The sequence below is a fragment of the Alosa pseudoharengus genome, unplaced genomic scaffold (genome assembly GCF_046254945.1).
Source record: "Alosa pseudoharengus isolate Yale_2024_CS ecotype anadromous, Long Island Sound unplaced genomic scaffold, YU_APseudo_1.1 YU_APseudo_1.1_scf_1, whole genome shotgun sequence".
NCBI classification, from domain to species: domain Eukaryota; kingdom Metazoa; phylum Chordata; class Actinopteri; order Clupeiformes; family Clupeidae; genus Alosa; species Alosa pseudoharengus.
In genome coordinates, this window is record NW_027468564.1 from 38,025,103 (window position 1) to 38,048,204 (window position 23,102).

The 23,102-nt window shown below is 40.1% G+C and overlaps 1 protein-coding gene across 1 annotated transcript; it reads left to right on the forward strand.

Moving 5' to 3' along the window:
• Positions 1-2,726: 2,726 nt before the first annotated feature.
• On the forward strand, positions 2,727-23,084 carry LOC143127363 (L-amino-acid oxidase-like). Its single transcript, XM_076288824.1, has 8 exons — positions 2,727-2,850; positions 8,166-8,226; positions 8,985-9,205; positions 9,929-10,041; positions 10,159-10,363; positions 10,489-10,557; positions 17,646-17,782; positions 21,888-23,084. The coding sequence occupies exons 2-8, from the start codon at positions 8,196-8,198 to the stop codon at positions 22,684-22,686; spliced, it is 1,575 nt and encodes a 524-aa protein (XP_076144939.1). The 5' UTR covers positions 2,727-2,850; positions 8,166-8,195; the 3' UTR covers positions 22,687-23,084.
• The last annotated feature ends 18 nt before the right edge of the window (positions 23,085-23,102 follow it).

Genomic DNA, 23,102 nt, shown 5'->3' on the forward strand with positions numbered 1-23,102 from the left:
ATGTGCACACATGTGCACAAACAGATACACACACACACACACACACACACATACATTCACAGTAATCATACATATGACACATACTCACACAGTAGACATATGTACGCTTGCATGCACAGGCACATACGCAGGCACACACACAAGCACACACACACACACACACACACACACACACACACACACCCACACACATAACATAAACATAACACAAACAATCAAGAATTTCTCAGAATTATGAACAGGCAAGATGGAGGTGGGGTTGTATAAAATGAATTTTACATGTGAAATCTATGAACTAATCATGTTTTGGTACTTGTTGTCTAGCAGATACCAGTGTGAATTGAGTGTGGATAATGCAATTTAGTGAGACAGTTAGAATCATATAGGCCTTTCAGCATGATTTCTTTTTGTGGAAAAAATATGCTGGACTGGGCGGCGGTCATATTTTGTACCGCTCTGCGGTACATATAGTTTATTACAAGACGAGGATCACTTTGTTTTGGGAGCTGGAATTTCTTATTCTGCAGTAGGCTTAGCTAGCCTATGAGAGTACTGAATTTGCCTTTTCCGCCGACAAACGAGGACATTTAACGTTAACGTTAAGCATTTAGAACTAGGGAGCTAGCCAAGTAGCCTAACGTTAGCCTGCCTAACTGACTGAAAGCTCTTAACGTGAAATCACCAACCTGAAACAACACCATCCGTCAGTTCACTGGGCGATGCTGTTGCTTGAACAGAGCTGGGTGGTCTTTTGAAAAACGTTCTAATATCCATAACGTTTCAACAACATGTACACAAAGTGTACAGACTTCTGACAGAGGCTTTTTGGAACACCGAAGCCATGACGTAGCGTTGTCAAGGCAGCATTTTCACTGGATCTAAACAAATCAATCTAACCATTGAAATCACCATAGCGGATAGCCCAGAGACCTGGCATAAATCGTGTAGCAAGCCAAATTATTTTTGTGACATTTATGGAGAAACCGAGGGGAAGTTATATTGGAAATAAGAGTTGCTGGGAATTTAAAACACTAAAAAAAGATTCGGGGCTTTTGAAAAAAGATTTGGGGCTTAAGCCCCCTAAGCCACCCCCTAGCTCCGCCACTGCCTCATTCCTGTGTGCTGTGTTCACGTGTGCTCTTGGGACGTGTATCCTACTTGCCGTGTGTGTGGCACATGTGAGTGGTTGGTTACCAGGACCCCTCCTGGCCTACAGTGACCTCCCTCCCCGCCGATAAGCCTCAGCCCTGATGTCCTTCCCCTGTACCTGTCTCATCTGTTTGGTGTGGGTGAATCCTATTTGTCTTGTGTCTACTTTATTGTTTTGTACCACTACTCGTTTGTTAATAAACATACTGATGGAACCACGTCTCCTGCATTTTGAGTAAATTAACTTGTGTGCCCGTTACTGAATCCTGTTACAATTGAATCAATATTTCTCTGGGTGAAATTCACAGAGTGGCATAGTCAGGCTACCTAAAATACTGCTCTTGCCACATTAAGCCAATGATTGGATGGTGTTAAGTAAAGTAATAAGTGTTTGTACATTGAGGACTGAGTGTGAATAAGTGTGTTTTAGGAAATTGAAAACTGAGTCAAACACTGAGAATTAGTGTATGGTTTTGCAGATTTGGTGTGGGGTTATGGTGTTTGAAAGACATGTTTAGAAAATTGTGTGACAAGCAAAGATTTAGTGTGTAAGCTGTTGAAAAAAACTAATCATTAAGGTTCAGCTTGCTTAAGTAGGGGAGACTGGGGACAGTTGCAACACTTTTTGCATTTGGCTCTGGCTCTGCTCAGAGACGGTTTGGATTAGACAAACCAATTTTTTATACAATACACTTACATATGTCTGTTAATAGTCTAAACCATTTAAAGATAATTACAGATTACAAAGATAATTTTCACAATTTGCATTTGAATGTAAGGAGTCAGATGTTGCAACTGACCCCGGGCCCGGGGACAGTTGCAACATTGTTTGGGGATGGTTGCAACATGTTAAAAATACAATATATTACAATATATGTCAGTGCAGCAAAATTATTATTTTTGTATGTAAATACAAGTTATGTAAGTTATAATAATATCACAGTGTTATTTATTCACCAGCTTTGATCAGATGACAATTATAGATTTGTCTAGATGAGTAGGCCTTATGTGCAGATGTCAAATATTGAAATTGATATAAAATACAGTAGGACTTTAGTGACATAGGAAGAATGGAACAATTTGGGAGGCAATTCACTTTTATTTAGACTATTGTCATGTAAAACATGTTTTTAAAAATATATATTTTATATTATCATATTTATGCATTGTACGGGACTGTACGGGGACAGTTGCAACAGTACAGTTTCCCCTAAAGATGCCAGCTGCAGCAACGTTCAAAATCTCATGTAGGTCGGGACTAACTAAGCTGCCTTGACACGAGCGCTTCCCTGTGAATAACACAGTGCGTCCATTGCACATCGGGTGCTACCTGGGCCCAGGCTACAGATGAAAAAAAAAAATAAAAAAAAATCCTGTTTTTCACGTCAGTTCGCGCCCCACCTGGCATGTCTCCGCGACCCAGTAGTTGGTCGCGACCCACAGTTTGAGAAACGCTGCTCTACCTTGTTTCTGATTGGAGAAAATTGACATGTTGCAACCATCCCCTGTTGCAACTGTCCCCGGTCTCCCCTGCCAGTATAAAGCTAGGTGTAAGATGCCCTTGGCACAAGCAGGCAGACTCTATACAGGTGGAGCTGGGTAGGAGGAAGGCGTGACAAAAATATCAGTAACATCACACAACGTTTACCGACTGAACTTAGTCATTTGTGGACAGTGTGACACATGGTCCTTTAGTATAAGGTAAGAACTGTTTTCTCTTGATCAGGGAGGAACAGTATTTATGATACATGTATTCAAAATACGTATTTCATAAAGTGTACTTTATAGGTGTTTATTATTTTTGTAGTTTAAAATACTGGGGCAATTCCATGCAAAGGTCATCCTTACCATGGAAAGAAAGTTGTGCACACACAAATAGAAATGTTGTTAAAATGTTCATTTAGGTCTATATTTTATTGTTTGTAACTGATCTGATTGAATTTGATGGAGAATTGCACTCTTTTTACATCATGAATATGGTGTGCAACCATACAGAAACAAAATTTTTTCACATGGCAATATTATACATATTTAAAAAGGGAATAAATGGACTCAGGGTTCCAACACATTGTCATTATTTGACAGATTCCAGATTGACAAGGGAATGGTGGCGCAATGTGTATGCTCAGCTTGCCTTTAAGAGCACAGCTCCTTAAATTTGTATAAGGCTCTTGTTTATAAGTCAGCAAATTCCATGGCCATGTTACATCCATAATGTTTTATAGGACAACTTTGTGCTACACATATAGCCTAGTGTTGATGCGACAATGTCCAAAGTGTCTGTGCAAAGCTGATTTATATGAGTATATAAGTATATATATTCTTTTGATCCCATGAGGGAAATTTGGTCTCTGCATTTATCCCAATCCGTGAATTAGTGAAACACACTCAGCACACAGTGAAGTGAAGCACACACTAATCCAGCGTTTCTCAAACTGTGGGTCGCGACCAACTACTGGGTCGCGGAGACATGCCAGGTGGGGCGCGAACTGACGTGAAAAACAGGAGTTTTTTTTATTTATTTTTTTCATCTGTAGCCTGGGCCCAGGTAGCACCCGATGTGCAATGGACGCACTGTGTTATTCACAGGGAAGCGCTCGTGTCAAGGCAGCTTAGTTAGTCTTGTGTAATTATGTGGGCAACATTCTCTAACAGCGATCAACTTGTCATTTTTTCTGTCAAACAAGTTGTGAATTTGTTGTAACATTAAAACGGGATGACTTACTCTGTGCTCAAAGTGATATGACGAGCTCCAGCGGACGAAATACTCGGAAGAATCATGTGAACGATTTTCATTGGTTGTTGCGTTCAATCTTACCCAACTACAGAGGTGCTATTTCCTGATTGGCTATTATGGCCCCTTTCTTTTTCCTTGTTTTTTTTATTGGCTGGTAAGTGACAGGCTCGAGTCATGACTAAAGCCACGGAGATGCGCTCACTCATGAATGCCGTTTCCAGCGAGAGCAGCGTTAGAATTTTACTGGGGCACTAGAGACTTTTACTAAGGCACGTGCCCCAGTGAATAAGGTCTAGCGACGCCCCTGGAAGAGCGCATGTTTGAATCTGCAAGCACGTTCACTAATGAACATTTCTTGACGAAGCTGGCCTATCTTAGCGATATATTTGATATATCTTAGCGATACATTTGAGTCAAATGTCCAGTTACAAGGCAAAGACAAGCACCTACCTCACCTAGCAAATAAGATTACTGCATTCACCAAAAAAACTTGAGTATGGGACAGGCGCCTCGATCGCGACAGTATTATGCTTTTGAGATTTCTGAGCGAAATCGCTGAAACGTCTGATTGGGAGGCACTCTTGTGATCCCATGTATTAAACAGTAGGCCTACATCACATCCCTGCAAAGTTTATTTCAAAAATATTTCCCAACCAGCAGTGCTCAGTATGACTGGATTATGGATCCATTTAATGCAGCATGTTGGTATTTCATTAAATATATTGTACAATGCTGTAAAATGGCCTATGCTTCCTAATATGTTGCTGGAAAACAGATATATGTGTGTTATGTATTTATTTATTATTATATCTGCAGCACCAGCTGATTTTAACTCTGTTGAAGAGGATATATTTAGAACTTTCAATAAAGTTGACAATTTTAAGCTTGACCTACCACTTTCTTAGAGCGATGAGGGACAGGTGGGGCTCGAGAATGCCCCCTTGATCAAAGTGGGGAATGAAAGAAAAAGTTTGAGAACCACTGATCTAGTTTGTTAACTACCACAGTCACGAGTTGGGTCGCGATAGTCTGTCATTTTTAAAAAGTGGGTCCCCAGAAAAAAAGTTGGAGAAACACTGCACTAATCCCAGCGAGTGAGCTGCCTGCAACAACAGCGGCGCTCGGGGAGCAGTGAGGGGTTAGGTGCCTTACTCAAGGGCACTTCACTACTGGTCGGGGTTCGAACCGGCAACCCTCCGGTCACAAGTCCGAAGCGCTAACCAGTAAGACATGGCTGCCCCAAATTAATATCAATACCTTGGTAATGTGGACCTTGGTATAGATTAGCAAAATAACCTATCAAAAAGTAAATGCCATAGCCCCCTGTGGTCTGCCGTTGGACCACCATCTCTTTAAATTTAACTTGTCATGAATATTAAGAAACGTTAATCAAATGATATATGGAGTATAACTGAACAAATGAAAAATATTTTAGACCAATTGTGGCAAAATATTGGGCAATTTGTCTGCAACCCGCCAGCGGACCGCCAGAAATGCCGGCAATGGACCGACAGTGGTCTGCCAGACTCTTGCTATCTGGGTATTTGTCCATGTACTTGCAGAAAATTTACTTGTGCGAGCGGCAGAGATTCGTAATGGCAGAATAGCTTTGTAATTGAAAGCCAGCAACTGATTGGTGGCATGAGGCAAAACTTCCAGATAAACAGAAACGGGCTCAAGATGTGAAATTAGCACAAATACATTAGGGAAACCAGACGCAAACACCATACTCATAAATTGAAGGAATCCGGCTGTGTGCTGAGTCTGGTCTTCGTCGCAAGCCCAGTCTGCGCAGCCTGGTCCTCTGGTCTTCGTGCGTTGGGTTGAATTGCACGGCTCGGCCCTGCACACAGCCGGATTCGAACCTGCGAACAGCTGCCCCTCGGAGCGGAAGTCGAGCGTGTTGACAACTGAGCTAAAATCCCCCGGGTTGCTCGCGAAAAAAAAACCCCACCAAGATGTGGCAGCTAATCATAGACGGCAGTTCAGGGTTTGTGCCCTTATATTTTGTGAAACGTAGCGAGATATAGGCACTATTAATCCAAAACTTTGGTTTGCTAACCAAAGAATACTGCTGAGCTTGTGTAAGCTAAAATTTAGTTTGACCAGACCTAACTGTAGTAAACAACTTCTAAACGTCTCTCTTTAGCACCCCCGCTGGGTTGCTTGGCTAGTTTGCACCTCAGAAACGTGTCTGTTGGAACGTTTGGCTGGGTTTGCAAAAACGTTCCCAGGGGAACGTTTCCCTAATGAGACCAGGTTGCCGGTTCCATATCTTCCGATTGGATGATTCAAGTTCTCAAGAAACTTGAGGCTGGTATCAGGGCTGCCGCTGGCCATTTGTAACCTGACTCTCGCCAGATGAATTTCGTTCCGCCTAGCTCCACTCAACCATCTAGGATCGATCCATTGGAGTGGTGCTTCAGAAGGCTGGGCCTTATTAAAAAATCCTTGCATAAGATTGGATAAGCCACTTGTCCGTCATCTATTGACGTGCTACTTCAACCACTCACATCGAAGCCAACCCGTGACGCTGAGAACAGTCTCACAGAAACAGAAACTCCCGCCCTGCGTCCTGATTGGCTCTACCATACAATCTTGTGCTGAAATCACTCTCAACGGAACCGATCCAAGATGTATGTGAGTAGAGCTAGGCGGAGCTAAGCGGAACAAAATTCATCTGGCGAGAGTCAGGTTAGGCCATTTGCGCCCTAAGCAGAAAAAATAAAGTAGTAGTTTGATGCTGTTTACCTTTTTTTTATAAATGGTGCATTGTCACTTTATTAATGGTTATCTAGACTCACATTGAGTCTACATAACAATCTTTTGCCAGCTCCATTCACATATAGATTGTGGCTAATCCACAAACTCAGCATTGTTTGTGCCACATTTATAGCACAATATTAACAATGATATGTATAATATTAAGTTGGTATAAACAGCCTCCATTGCTTTGGAAATGGAAGCATGTAATGACATTATGCAACTAAAACTGAATTATGAGCCTGGTAGCCTATCTTGAGTTGAATGCGTTTCAATCGGCATATCATGTGCTTCATGTAAATGCTTAGTTTAAGGGAAACAAATTATTGAAGACTTCAAGACTCATTAATTCCATTACACAAAGCAGTGGCATAGCCACGGATAATTTAACTTTGTATTGTTGTTATTTGTATGTCGCTTCTGTCTGTTAAATACCATAACCATATGCCCGGGTGTGCCTGTAACATCCAATCGTTGGTCTGGCACCCCTAAAATATTTTCGGCTCACGGCTATGCTTGTCTGTTCTTGACATTCTAACCTGCTGTAGTGTCAACAAAAACCAACCATAATAGCTTATCATAAGGAGCAAAACATTAATAGCTTACCTCGGACACTCATTAGGCTACATGCATGGTTGTTTGTTCACTCTGTGAAGACACCCATTAGGTGCTCATTGCACATACGGCAGTTAAATAGCTTACTGTCTTTTGAAAGAGAGTTGGCAGAAAGTCTGGAAAGACTGGCCCGCCGTCTTGCACAGTAGCCTCACATTGCACCCGTCAAAACGCAGCTAACACTTTTAGCTCCAGCTCATTGAATCAGAATGGTCTAATCTGATTCAATGAGCTGGAGCTAAAAGTGCTACTGTCAGACTCAGAGAACGGCTGGATGAACTGCACTGTAAGAAAATTTCCCGTAAAAAAACAGGAATCAACTGGCAGGATTTCCAGGAGCTTCCCGTTGTTTAACGGCAGACTACCATAACATTAAATTCCTGTTAAGTATATAACAATTTTCACGTTGGGTAACAAGAAAAAAATGTGATCTTCACGTTAGTTACACAACAGGTCTTTCATTTTTTACAATTACAGGAAACAAGCAGAGGCGTATCAAGCCCATTCATTGTTAATGCAAAAAATGGTCTTGCTCAAAACTCAATTAACGTAATTTTGCTCTCAATCAAATGTTTGAACTTGTTCATTACCGTTATAGACCCTAGGTTGTTTTTACTCCGGAGTTATGCTTTAATGTTAGGGTGTCAGGAGTCCCAAACTTCACCCCATAGCCACTTTCTTTACTTCGGCAAAGAAAGAGGCCACTTTGGCAAAGTATTGTAACAAGCACTTCTTATTACACGGGTACTAATGATCTGTAGGAACACAAAATACATTATGTATGGACAACATAAGTAGGCCTATGTGATATTACACACTACACTGGAACAAGGACCCTGTAAAAGAAAGTGTTACCCATTTTTATTTTCTCTGGTATTCCTCCTCTTCCTCTTCTTACCAGCAAAGAAGAAACGAAGACAAACTTGCCCAAATGGAGCCTGGTGCTGTGAAATGGACATTACGTGAGTAGGTTGTACTTTGTGTCCAATTTGATTAAAGCAACACCAAAGAACTTTCCCTCTGTCGCACGCATGCTATTTGTTTGTCCAGCACCGGCTTTGCAAATAACGATGTCCACAGACAAGGTAGAATATGTTGCACGATTTATGAAAGCACGATGTATTGCGACATCAGATGCAAGTCAAATTTGTAGTTTCTTATGTCTCATTCCATTGAACTACAGATCCGCTACCCGATCTGGCAAACTTACATGCGGTTTTAGCTGATAGAGGGCCGCGAGGCGAATGCAGAAGTGCCGTTCACCCTGTTACAAGTTGATGAACGACTGAAACGATTTTGGAAACATTATTTTAAGGTACAAAAAACTCTTTGGTGTTGCTTTAAAAAAGAGGAAATTCAATATTTGGACATGGATCTGTTTTTCACTGAGGCCACTGAGCACTGTTGGTACTAGCTCGAGTTGCTGCAGCCAACAGCTAGGGCTACCAGGCAGCTACAGTGCTACACTCTGTAGCTGCCCTCGTGGGGCACTCGTGGAATGGGATATTGGTTTTCTGTCCTATAATCCAGTGGTTTGGAGAATCTGATTCTGGTTACATTTTTTGCATTCATCACCCATCTATGTTTCGTTTGTCTAATCCTACAAATTATGATTAAATTGTCATTAATAAGCCTCCGACGCTAGTTAAAATTCTGTATATCATACAGTATTAATGATGTAAATTTGAGTTCTTGTGTTTTTCCCATTTTGTGTTTGCAGTTGCGGTCAGTGTGCTCCTGCTTCCCATGAGCCACAGCGACTGTGTCTTCAGCCTCAAACAACATCTGGAAAATTGTCTGAATGATACTGACTATAAAGAACTACTTCAGACCATGAAGAAGGGCCTCCCCCACACGTCCACACCTCGCCATGTTGCCATCGTTGGAGCCGGCATGGCTGGCCTGACAGCCGGCAAGTTACTTAAAGATGCGGGACATAAGGTAGGCTACATGTAATAGACCAATCTGTTTTGTAAAAAGGAATAACCAAATGTCTTCTTTTTCTTCATTAAAAAAAAAATAATAATAATAAACAATAATAATAATAATAATAAAAACAATAATAATAATGCTTCTGAACTCTTCACATAATGTATTTTATATGCTACTTTGACCCAACCTAACCACAGGTTTGTACAGTAAGTAACCCTAGGGTTAGAATAACCATATTCTAACCCTAGGGTGCAATTGACCCTAATCCTAAACTAATTAGATTAGATTAGATTAAATTAGATTAGATTCAATTTTTTTATCATTGTGCATCCTAAACTAAATGCTGTATTGTATAAAGGTAACCATATTAGAGGTGTTGTAACTAACCCTTCTTGCCGTGTTGTATTAAGGTAACCACATTAGAGGTGTTGTAACCAACCCTTCATGCCGTGTTGTATAAAGGTAACCACATTAGAGGTGTTGTAACTAACCCTTCATGCCGTGTTGTGTAAAGGTAACCACATTAGAGGTGTTGTAACTAACCCTTCATGCCGTGTTGTGTAAAGGTAACCATATTAGAGGTGTTGTAACTAACCCTTCATGCCGTGTTGTGTAAAGGTAACCATATTAGAGGTATTGTACAGTAACTAACCCTTTGTGCCGTGTTGTGTAAAGGTAACCATATTAGAGGTGTTGTACAGTAACTAACCCTTCGTGCTGTATTGTGTAAAGGTAACCATATTAGAGGCCAGTGGGAGAGTTGGAGGACGGGTGGAGACCTACAGGAATGATGAAGAGGGCTGGTATGCTGATCTGGGGGCCATGAGGATACCAAGTTTTCACCAGTGAGTATAAATCTTTTTTTCCATATAATAGACCTGCTCCTGATTACAGTAAACATTACATTTAGTCTACTTCCACTGTGGACTTCACAGTCTTAAACTAACTCCACTTCTCAACAGTATCGTCCGCTGGCTTGCTCGTGACCTGAAACTCAAGTTGAATGACTTCATCATGGCTGACAACCAAACCTATTGCCTGGTGAATGGAGGACCACGACAAAAGACATTCCAGGTAGAAGACAACCCAAACATCCTGAATTACAATGTGTCAGCAGAGGAGAGGGATAAATCCGCTGACGAGCTGCTACAGCAGGCGTTACAGAAGGTAAGTCTGCATGGGGAGGGAGCGTGCTACCGGCAGACATTAGCAGGTTAAAAACAATGACTTTAAAACACAGTTAAGACGGTGAAAACATCTTTGTGAGGATTCTTTGTGTTCTTTTTCTGTAGGTGAGACATGAGGTGATGGTAAATGGCTGTAAAGCTGCACTGGAAAGATTTGACCGCTATTCTGTGAAGGTAAAGTTCAATATCTGAATTTTATTTAATGTACTGTATACATTGCACTAGGGCTGGGGGTAAACGATTATTTATTAAACGATTAATCGGGCGATTATTTTATCCATTAGTCGACTAATCTAACAACTAATTAGACGTTTAATCTAATGATTTTCTGTTGCTCGATTAATAAAAACCATAATCTATCTCAAATAAATACCAAAAAAATCTTAATAATATACTTTATTAAACAGTTTTGTACAGCAAAAAATCTTCTGCTTTAGACTAAATAAAATAATTAAAACATTTGTACTGTTATACAAAATGAAAGGCCAGCCTGTTTACTCTTTCACAGTACCAACATAACTCTCTTGTTCAAAAAATTCAAAAGTTGTACAAAAAAGGGGGGTAGAGGAGCGCTTCCTAGACTCTAAAGTTTTGTTAAGTCAGAGGTGCTCTTTGGATGGGAAACTAAATGCCAAGAATAAAAACAACTCCAAGGCACTCTCTATTGAAAAAGTTAAAAAGCCTTTATTATTATGGCTTGGTCAAGTTAACCTTCTAAAAAACTCCAACGCGTTTCGGCTACATGCCTTCTTCCGGGAGTTAAGCAGATCACTTTCTTATGAACTAACAGTCCACCAATCAGAAGCCTCCATCTGGCAACTAACGTGTTAAGGTTACAAGTGTTAGTACACACAAGAGACAGTAGATGTCATCATTTCCACTTCTTAACAAATCAATTTCGTACACAAAATAAATTCATGAAAAGAACATACACAAATAGGTGACATGTAAAAGTTAAAATACAAGCATAGTGTATGAATTTCAAGCAAACCATAAGAATACAGAACATCAAAGATAAACACTGAGGTCAAGTTCCTCATTCAGGCCCGGATATTTAGTAGCCTGCAAGCGGTATATCCAGAAAGCTTCCCGTTGATTTAACTGCCTTTGCCTATTGCCTTTTCTTAAGGACAGAGGAATGGGGTCAATCCCAAAGGCCTGTAAGGTGGAGGGGTCACTGTTGTGATGTTCCATAGTGTCTTGAGAGAGAGGAGTAGTTCGCACACTGAAAGAAATGACTTAAACAAAGTCTTCAGAAAGGAGTTTTTCCATTTAACCCTTAGAACCCTAAGCTGTTTTTAGGGCATTTTCACTACCTTTATTCATAAGGATTTATTCTGGTCATTGTAAGTGCCACACACACATATTATATTGTTTTTTTCAGCAGAGTCTAGGCTATCCAGATCTGTATCATTTCATGTATTAGTACTAGCATTGATTTTATTTTGATTTTTAAAGAATTAAAATATAAAAATCATATTATAAAAATTCTTATATTTTGACCTGTATCTCACCACAGCAAGCTCATAGCTCTACATGCATTTCACGTGTGTGTAGGGCAGACTGTCCTGAAACGGGCAATATAATTGCCATGTTGGAGGGATACTCTGGGGCTGAGCAATTTACAGAAATATGTGGTGTGTGATTTACGGAAATAAATGCCATTTTTTATTTAGCGTTGAAAAATGACCATTCTGCGCTCCATATCTGTGACACGAACTGATCTGACCTGACTTGACCCAAGTTTGCCTGTTAGCATGTGTGACTATGGTGTATGCACTCATGATGATTCTCAACTTTTTACTGCATTGCCATGAACAAAGTAAAGGCAAAAAAGGTGTTTCTTTGTTGAACAAATTGGGATGCAATGTGAGCCTTGAATTGGATGTCATGCAGGAATTTGCTAGGATCTCAAAACCGGATTATGAACATGCTTTGACATAGAGAAACACATGATAGCATTGGATTATAAACATGCTTTGCCACAAGAACAGACAAAAACGTGGGGTAAGTCCAGCTATATGAAGTTATTATTTTGCTGTCAATTCGTCTGTTTTTTCATATATATCCGATCACGGGTCCGCGAGTAATTACTCAAGGAGTAATGGGTGTGCAGTGTTGGTTTGTGTACATGAAGTTAATATTTTGCAGTCACTTCGTCTGTTTTTATAAGCAAGAAAGATCGATATCCATGGTACCAATGGATAGCCCTGTTTCTCCTCTTTCATCTGATATGCTTGCCATATCTATGCGATCACGGGTTCGCGAGTAATTCAAACGAAAGTAATGCGTGCGCAGGTGAACGCAGAGAAGTATAGACTGTAAATATGATGCAATTTGATTTAATTTCATGATTTTTTTTAATTTTCATACTTGATCGTACAGACAAGTGCGTAGTCTCTTTGGAAAGCCCCACTTCTTCTCTGTCATGCAATAAAGGTTTTATCTCGTTGCGATAAACAGTCGCGGAGCAATGTAACAGAGAAGAAAGGGTGTGTTTTTTGACGCACTTTGCGTCAATCGGGTTCTAAGGGTTAAAGGAACCATATGTAAGATTGTGGCCAAAACCGGTATTGCAATCACTTTCAAATTACTGTAGGGCGGTGTATCCCCTCCCCCTCCCCCCTGACTCGAGGTTGCCAACCCAGATGCCGAAACACTACTGACTTTGTGATTAGTAGTTAGGTGGAGGGTGGCGCATCAGGCCAAAACACGACATGACATGAGAAAACACAACATCAACATCAGTTGAGGGCTGCAACTTCACTTTTTAAATGACAATATCCTGGCCGGACTACTGTTGTCAGTGATATAAGTATTTGAAATGAACATGATTTCTTAATGTCTAGTGACATATCAGGGCCATTTTATGATTAAGTGAAATACATTTCTTACATACGGTTCCTTTAATTTGAATAAGCTTGCTCCCAAAATTAAATGTAAAAACTCCTTTCTGAAGACTTTGTTTAAGTCATTTCTTTCAGTGTGCAAACTACTCCTCTCTCTCTCTTCAACTCTTGGTTCAAACGCACCTGGCTAAACTCTAGATCATCTGAGCGCAACAATACTCCCCTGCATCCATGTAGTGTCTTGCCATGGGATAGTTGATGTTTCCTGTGCTTTGTTCTTCCTACATAAAATACTTCACACAGGACATTCCAACCTATAAATGACAAAGGTAGTTTGATAGTTTATGAAATGGTTATGGTTAATAGTGAATTCCTTCTAAAAAGTTTTTGTTTGTCTTACATTAGTACAATGGTTACAGTGATGGCATTTGTAAGAACCTCTGGTCCTAAGGCCCAACCATGTTTGTTTGCCTTCTGGTTTAAGATAACTGTAAACCAGTCTATTTTGTAGGGTGGGACATCTTCTAAAACTAATGAGAGGTGATTCAGGGAAGACCTGACTTAGTACCTCATCCCTCTCAATAATACCCCGTTTTTTTGTATGATTCGCTTTATCTGTTCAGCCTCTGTACTGTATGTTGTAACAAATACAGGCCTCTCTTTTGTTTGTTTTGGTGTAATCCTTTGTAGTAGTGATGACCTGTATACATGTTTGGCTCTGGTGTAAGCTTTTTGGAGAGTAGAACTTCTATATCCCCTTTCCTTAAATCGTGACATCATTTCTAGTGATTTACTCTCAAAAACATGGTCTGGGTCACAGATTCTCTTCACTCTCTGGAACGGCCCATATGGGACATTCTCTTTGAGACAGTTTGGATGGAAGCTCTTGGCGTGTAAAATTGTGTTTCTGTCTGTTGGTTTTCTATACACTGATGTATGCAGAGTTCCTTGGTTATCTTTTAAAATAGTCAAATTAAGAAAATGAATACACACTTTACTATATTCTAAAGACAGCTTGATGTTTGGGTTAATGCTATTTAGATAACCATGAAATTCATTCAACTCTGTTTCTGAGCCAGACCAAAAAAGACATACATCATCAATATAACGCCCCAAACAGATAATAAACTTGTGATACACATTATTTTCTTGGTAAATACATTCCTGAGAGTGTTTAACACAATATAAAATTCCTGTTTTCAGTTTTACAGTCCCAACATTCATTCATTCATGAGCACTGCGCACCAGCTTATGTGCAGCCCTTGCCTGGACATTGCTTGGCTCCTTTATGGCCTCCTTACACCAAACAACTTTGACAAGATATTGGAAAGGTTCTTGAAAGATTGGAGTCTTTTGAATAAATCTTGAATGGGGGGGCATTAGTTAAAAGACTACAATCTTTCAAGAATCTTTCCCTAACCTTGTCAAAGTTGTTTGGTGTAAGGTGGCCATTAGTTGACATTGGCAAACTAGCGTACTGAATCATGATACTATAAGCTGCCTAACGTTAGTCTAATGTTATGTATTTGACTAGTAAACGACCACAGCATGAGTTAACGCTAACTAATGTTAAGTCGTGACTTGTGAGTTAGCTAACGTTAGACAGATAACGTTAAAAGCTACTGCAATCTGCTTGCTACCGTTAGATAGATCTAGCAACTGTTTAGTAGCTGAGGGTGCCCCCGTTTCAGATGCTCTGCTGTTGTGGTATGCCAACTCCATTTTGCAAAGAGCGCAAATAATGACACCTTTTATGTTTGGGACTAAATTAGTATTCCCATACCTTCGATGATGTTGGGCGAGCTGTTTTTTAGGACTTTTTCTTTTATTTGGGGCTTTTATTTGGGCTTTTTGCAGGGCTTTGTTGGGAATTCTGTGATAAAGTTGCTGTTATGTCCTCGATTCTGCAACGTTTCGCTCTCCCACATGTGTGTGGCGAGCTGTGGCGAAGCGGCGACGCAAAAAATAGGATGTTGACGTAATTGTAACATCGACGCATCAACATCATTAACGCGTCGCTACAGGCCTACATTGCACCATTAACAATTGAAATGTTGTCAATGCAATTAACAAAAGCAAGCAATTTAAAGGTGCGATTTGTAGGATTGTTAACGAACGTTCTGTAGGCCAAAATCAAAACACTGGTGAAGGTTCTCAAGACTACTAGACGCGAGCCTCTTCTGGGTTGCCAGATGTAATGAAGACTTAGCTAACGTTAGTTGACCTGCAGCTGCTTTAACGTTTCTCCAACCATGACCCAGCTACACATTACGGAAACAGTGAAAACAAAAAATACCTCTCTAACCAACGTAACATATTTAGCTGAAGTTAGCGATGCAGATGAAGTTTAGCATAGGCTACCTGTTGTGGAGAAATATGGCCAGCTCTGAGTCAGACTTGATATTCTTAGTTTGATGAAGACGTCACCATCTCAGGAAGCTCCTCCGATGTCCACTTAATTTGTTTCTTGTTTTAATTTCGGAAATTTGCCTGCCTCTTGTAGGCGTTCATGACTACAACTGACAGCTGTTGACAGTTGGCCTTTGCTAATTTGGCAACCTAAATAGGAGGACGTGCTAGCCCATTATTAATACGCTATTCTAGAATTAATCGTTCAAAACATAAACGAAAATTCCAAGAGATTCCGCCCCGTAACTGATTTTTTTTCATGGGTTTTACGGGGTTTCACAGGTTAGAGTAATGTTGTCAAATAAGCCATTACTTCAATTCATCGTGTTTCCTCACTCTCTGACAACATATGGTGATCATTTTTGGAATGGTTACAGTTTATTTTCCATTATTTCCTACATACTGGACCTTTAAAGACCTAGTAGCTACTTAAGCAACTTGAGTAAGAGTGACATGAGAGACTGTCATAACTATGACACGACACTGTCATGAACGTGTCATAAATGTTATAAACAAGTCATAAACATTTATGAGTTCTGTCATTTAGTGTCATTCCGTTTTTGTTGACATTGTTTGGGTTGTCTTGATTATGACAATTTGACATTAGTCAAAGTGACATTACCAGAAGTTGTCTTGTCAAGTAAAGTGTGACCCACAATTTTTGAAAGGTTTGTTTAAAAAAAACGAATTTAAGGGTCTGCAGTCACCTGACTATACCCTATAACAGTAACCTTCTGAGCAAACTGTATCCACTAGCCTAAGCAGTTCTTAAAGAAACCCTATACAGGTCTGGTTATTCCTTCGCTGTTTCTGGGTTTTCGCCTGACTTGGGCTCACATTTTCCACGACATAGCTCCCCCTGCAGCTTCGGTAGCCAGTGACTGCTACGCTAAACGCCCACTAGCTAGCGAGCTAGCCATCAAGAAACCAAGCTAAACACATACAGGGCTCACAATAAAACGGTCGAGCAAACACATTGTTCAAGAGACTATCAAACCACATTACAAAAACGAAGTTCACCCAAGGATAGGCTACTTACAATTTCAACAGCAACAAAGCCAAGTCGGAGTCCGTTTTGCAGTCTTCTTAGAAACTACAATCTGAGGCGCGATTAGATACTTCCGCTGAGTTACATCCGGATTTGTTCGGACCATGACCAGAAAGTTGCATATTCGGTTTTGACGAAGCACCCACCAAACGACCCAAAAAGTGTTGTAGAACCATCAGAACGACTCTCAACCTGCATAATGAAGGTCATTTTTGCTAAAATTGTTGCATAGGGCTTCTTTAAAGCAATACTTCAAAAGCTTGCTCTCTCCACTTTCATCCGGTGTCAATATATTGTAAGTATGAAATTGCATGCATTATGTACAAACCATATTGTATGTATATGCCATATATATGCTAAATCGTTCTTCCTAGACCCACCCATCCTTTCCCTCAATCCCCCAGCACACTAACACACCCATGCATGCACACACACACACACACTTGAACACACACACACACACACACACACACACACACATATGCACACACACAAACACGAACACATGCAAACACACTTTTTTCCAAATGAGTCTGACAAGCAGGGTTCTGGTAAAGGTTTTTTGGTAAAAGTTTACTTGACAGTATCGACATAAGAGTGACATGACACTGTCATGACACATGAACCCTAACCCTAATCATGATCTCTAACCCTAATCCAAACCCTAACCCTAACTCTAACCCTAAACCTAACTTAACCTAACCTAACTTGTTATATCAAAAACCGAATGAAACTTAATGAGAGAAGCGTTATGTCATAAACGTTTATGACTTGTTTATGACACGTTCATGAAAGTGTCATGTCACTCTTATGTCAATACTGTCAAGTAAAGTGTAACCAAATTTTGCATCTTGTTGGTGATTGTGATTGGATCTGAATTATGTGATCAGCTGAAAATGAAGCATAATCCTTCTTCCTTTTCCACCCTGACTGTAAAACATTGTTTGTTTTGGTAGGGGTACCTGGAAGAAGAGTCTGGACTGAGTTCTGAGGCCATTAGGATGATTGGAGACCTGCTCAATGAGCAGAGCCTTATGTACACAGCACTGACTGAGATGATCTATGACCAGTCCGACATCGGAGACGACGTCAAGTAAGGCCTGACAATGATTCCAAATGGCTGTAACTGTTCTTTCACAGTAGAGTTCAAAGTTACATCTCACTGCATCAGCAGAACGAGAGACCACATTTTTCATTATTGGAACTGAAGGACATCTTTCGGTAACACTCCAAAATAAGGTGCCATAATAAATAGCAAACTAGTAATTACCTAACCCTTTGTTAATATTTGTTAATTGTTACTAAAATATCTATTTGGCACAAGTTTTTTCATCATTAATTAAATATTAGTTGTTTGCATAAAATCTGTATGTTAATGTTTTAACAAATCTATTAACTAATATTGTATTAATATATGTTAATAGTTAACTAAATATATTTTTGGCACTAATTAACAGTTATTTCTTACATAATTTAAATGTTAAATGTTTATTTACAAACTATATGCTAATATAAAAGTTAGTGACATATTATTATTTATCTAGCTTTTCTGATTAGCTTTGTGGATAATTTATGGAATTTATGGTTTATGGCTTTATGGTCTTGTGGGGTGTATAAGGCACCCTACTGCCAGTGGTTGGTTGTGTGAGTTTGCGCTCCTCTTCTTCCACTTCATCCTTATTGGATACCTCTGTGGTTGGCTGTCCTGTAATTGGTGACTCTCTGTCTAGTGTTTGAAAGTAGTGTACTCTTTGCCTTTGGAAGTACTATTTGGTTGCTGCTTGAATTTGGTGAAATTCAGGGGAGGGTAACAGAGTTAGAAATGCAGTTTAGTGTTTGTAGGTGATTTTCGCCGTAATTAAGCAGCTTTATTGAGATTGGTGTTTTGGAGCCCCCTTTGGAGAAATGCTATACTGCAGCTCTGCTGCGTTTTGTCCTTGTATTGTTGCCATAGCCGATCAGAAGCGGTATGCTTTGCATTGCGTAGGTTGACTGTATAAAGCTCTCCCCACTTTGTTTTAATTTTGTAACTGTAAAATGTTGTTTAAGTTGAAAACTTTGATATACCACCTGTATTATGTTACTTTACATGTATTGTTAAGATTTGGGTGCAATTCTAGCAACTTAGAGAACGTTTATTAATGTTTTCATTATGACCACGAGTTCATACACACTGAGTTTAACGTGACTAGCTGTAAACTCCGCTAGCAACTTTCCATGCATTCAGTGTAGTTTAGCTTAGTGTGCATGGAAAGTGCAATTCAGTCTAGCAGGAAATTAATGTACATTTAGTTTAGCATTATGTTTATGCATTACCACCGTATGGTCTACGTCTGTGAGTGTTTAGTGAATCTCAGAATATTAATAAACTGTCGTTCTGTGCACCTGAACATTCCATGTCGCATGTCTCCCTTGCTAGTAGGGCTGACAGTGATGGTATAGGAATGATGCATGTAATAGCCCATTCAACTACTTGTTGTTTTGTTTTAACGTTTCCTAAAGCAGTGATTCTTAAACTAGAGGTCGCGACCCCAAATGGGGTCGCCAAAAACTTCCGTGGGGTCGCCAATTATTTTCTGTATTCAGTCTGAAATTATTATTAGGTGAAACTAAGGAAAATAATATTGGCCTTTTCTGCCTTTTTCTTATTTACACGCAGTTAAGAGAAGAGAGAAATATTTTCGTCTTTCAACGAGATCTGGTTCAAACTATGGGCTACTGGTCCGCTGATAGAAACAATGTAACTATCTGCTCCCACTATGCAAACTCAACTTGTTCCTGCTATTTTAAGTAAAACAAAACAAAAGACATAGGTAGCCTACTAGCCAAAATGGACAGGTGGCTGCTTAAAAAATTGAACAAAACCTCGGAAGGGCCATCCTCAGATGGGACAAGTCTACAGGCCGGTGAAAATAAAAAAGAACAAACGGTGCGTCGGCTTTATCAGAAAGAATTTCTGAAATATGCATTCACTTGCCAAGTTAAAGATAACCTCGACCACCCACAATGTGTGATTTGCGGCGATGTTCTGGCGAATGAGAGCTTAAAACCTGTCAAAATGAAACGACATCTCAAAATACAGATGTCGGCTCAGCACCGTGGAGGAAAATCTCCGTGTCGCCGTATGCAGCATTCCTCCTAGAATTAACTTGCTATGTTCACGGAAGCATGCCCACCCTTCCCATTGAAATTGTTAAAGATAGTAAACCAGAAAAGGGAAATAAAAAAATATTGTTATTGTTATCGCAATAAATATAATTAATGTAACGTTGTGGGCCTAATGCTGCATGTGCGTGCTTGTGTGTGCGCGCGGTACGCACATAGCGATCTGATCTGATATGGCGGCAGCCTACACTTGTTTAATCGTGATTGTTTGGTTTTCTCGGTTCTTGTTCATATGAAGTAAATAAAACAAATGACTTTCTAGTTTTTGCTTGATTTAGTTGTTAAAGTTTGAGGGGGGTATTTGAGTAAGGATTTAGAATGGGTTTGGGGAAAGTGGGGTCGCCAGACCTCGCCATACTTTTTTGTGGGGTCACCAGACAAAAAGTTTAAGAATCACTGTCCTAAAGGAATAAATGTGATAAGCCAGTTTTGGTCTCAGTCCCTTCACCGTCTGACTAATTATATATTACTAATATATTAATAAAGCTTAACCAACTTTATTATAAGGGTCCCCCATACTGATAGTTATATATTACTAATATATTAATTAAGCTTAACCAACTTTATTATAAGGGGCCCCACGCTTATAGCTATATACTACTAATATATTAATTAAGCTTAACCAACTTTATTGCAAGCGGTTCCGGCGCCGACAACAGTGGCAGCATGTCAAGGTAGCTCCGTGTTTTTTTCTTGAATTTCCCCTTGGGGATCAATAAAGTATTAATTTACCTTCATTTAACAGCTTCAGAGTCATTGGAATGGTTATATGACTTTTTTCGGGTTGAATGGTGGCCGTCTCGCTTCCACCTAGCACCTGTGAGAGGAAAAACCACCCTTGCAACTGTGGGCCCGTGGGCCGACGGCCTCAGTGTCAGGAAGTATAACGAGTGTAACGAATTGCTTTACTGCATTCAAATACATATACACGCCAGGCACCGGCTAGAAAAAGGTAGTGATGGAGTTTCTCAGACATTTGTCATGACAGAGCCAGCGAAAAAGAAGCAAAAACTGAAAAAACAGTAAGGAAATTGCCAATACTGCATAGTTTACCTTTAATTGATGATGAAAAAACGATTAACTCGTGCCAAATAGATATGTTAGTAACAATTAACAAATATTAACAAATGGTTAGGTAATTACTAGTTTGCTATTTATTATGGCACCTTGTTATGGAGTGTTACCCATTTTTCAGTGTACTCATAAGTTAAATGTACTCTGTTAACGCAGTACCAACTTGGACTTATCCCTGGTCAACTAAGTACGTAGTAATTCAGTGGCTCAATGCATAGCATGCAACATGTCCTTGTTGGTGAAGCAACCATTCACGTAGCTCACCTTTGTCTGTGTGTTTAATGCATCAGTTACCATTAAGCCATCATGTGCCAGAGCTTAGCTGGTACATATGAAGAGCTCTTTTCCAAAATGCAATAGGGTAATTCCACACAAAAACAGTCACATCCATAACGCCAACACGAGGCCATGGTATTTAGTTGGCGTTATGGATGTGACACTTTTGCGTGGAATTGCCCTATATCTACCATTTTAATGCATGCATTTTCATAAATCATTTTTTAAAATGTTGTTTTCCAACTAATTTCAGTGGAACTGTAATTGGGTTATTGTTATTTAATTTATCTTTACTCAATCAATACAACACAACTGCACCATTATTGATATTACCTGAAACACACAATTACATAACATGACGTATTAATGTTTTCAAAAATGGAAAAGAGCTCTTCATATAATTGTTCTGCAGATGAAAATATCAGTGGAAAACATGTCTGGTATACCATCATAATTACATTCATATTGATATTAATATAGATTATTCACATCAATGGCATATTAAATAGTGTATAGTAGTGTGTGACCAATAAAACAGGCTTTCGGCAAGACGACGTAAACATAAACTTACATTATGCATACGTTTGGTTACGCCTCTGCTAATTCATTGAGTGTTTGGCAAGAGTGCATGCAATAAGTAACTACAGCTATATTCTATTGGTTTATTGGTTTTTGTTTTGAAGGTACGATGAAGTAATAGGTGGGGCGGACCTGCTTCCCAAAGCTTTGGCAGAAAAAATTCGTGTCCCCATTTCCCTGAATGCCAAGGTCAAACGTATCAGCCAGTCAGAAGACGGGGTCATTGTCTCATTTCAGAACGATAAGCAGCCTGACCTTCATGCCGACATTGCCCTTGTCACAACCACAGCCAAAGCAGCTCTTTTCATTGACTTTCATCCACCTCTGTCCATCCCAAAGATGGAGGCCCTGAGGTCAGTCCACTACGACAGCTCGACTAAAATCATCCTCACCTTCAGTGAGAAGTTCTGGGAGAAGGACGGTATCCGTGGAGGAAAGAGCATCACAGACCTACCCTCTCGTTACATCTACTACCCCAGCCACAGTTTCCCAGGAAACGACAAGATCGGCGTCCTCCTGGCTTCCTACACCTGGTCTGATGAGTCTCTCCTCTTCCTGGGCGCGAGCGACGAGGACCTCAAAGAGCTGACCCTGAGAGATTTGGAGCTGATCCACAGCACCACCGACGTCAGATCTCTCTGCACCGGCGTGGTGGTGAAACGCTGGAGTGCAGATCCTTACAGCTTGGGCGCCTATGCCCTTTTCACGCCGTACCAACACTTGTACTACGCCAAGGACCTCTTTCAGAGCGAAGGCAAGGTGCACTTCGCCGGGGAGCACACGGCTTTCCCTCACAGCTGGATAGAGGCAGCGATGAAATCGGCAATCAGGGCGGCGAAGAACATCAACCAAGTGGCAACGGAAGACAAATCAGTTGGACATGCAGTCCGAGACGAGTTTTAGAGTATTTAGTTGAGCTGTTAATCCTTTTCTTTCTTCAAACTTTGTTGTGGTCTCAGAGAGCTCTCTCTAAAAATAGTAGTAGCCTACTTTCCAAATTAATTATTCGTTTTTGCTTTGGCTAACTGTAGGAAATACGTCAGGCACATTCTGTTTTCTTATGTCTTTTATTTTCCATTTCTAACCATCAATGCTTGCATATAATTTGATTTAGACTTAAAGAGAAGTAGCAATACTGGAGCAAGATTGTTGATATTTGGTTAAAAGCTGTCTCACAGCCATTAGTTCATGAAAAAGACATTTGCTCATAGACTGACTTGCACTTTTCCCAGCATTTAAATTAGGGCCCTTGATCTCAGCAGTCAAGCAAATATACCTCTCCCCTAGTGCTCTTATCAATGCTCCTCTCCCCTCTTATC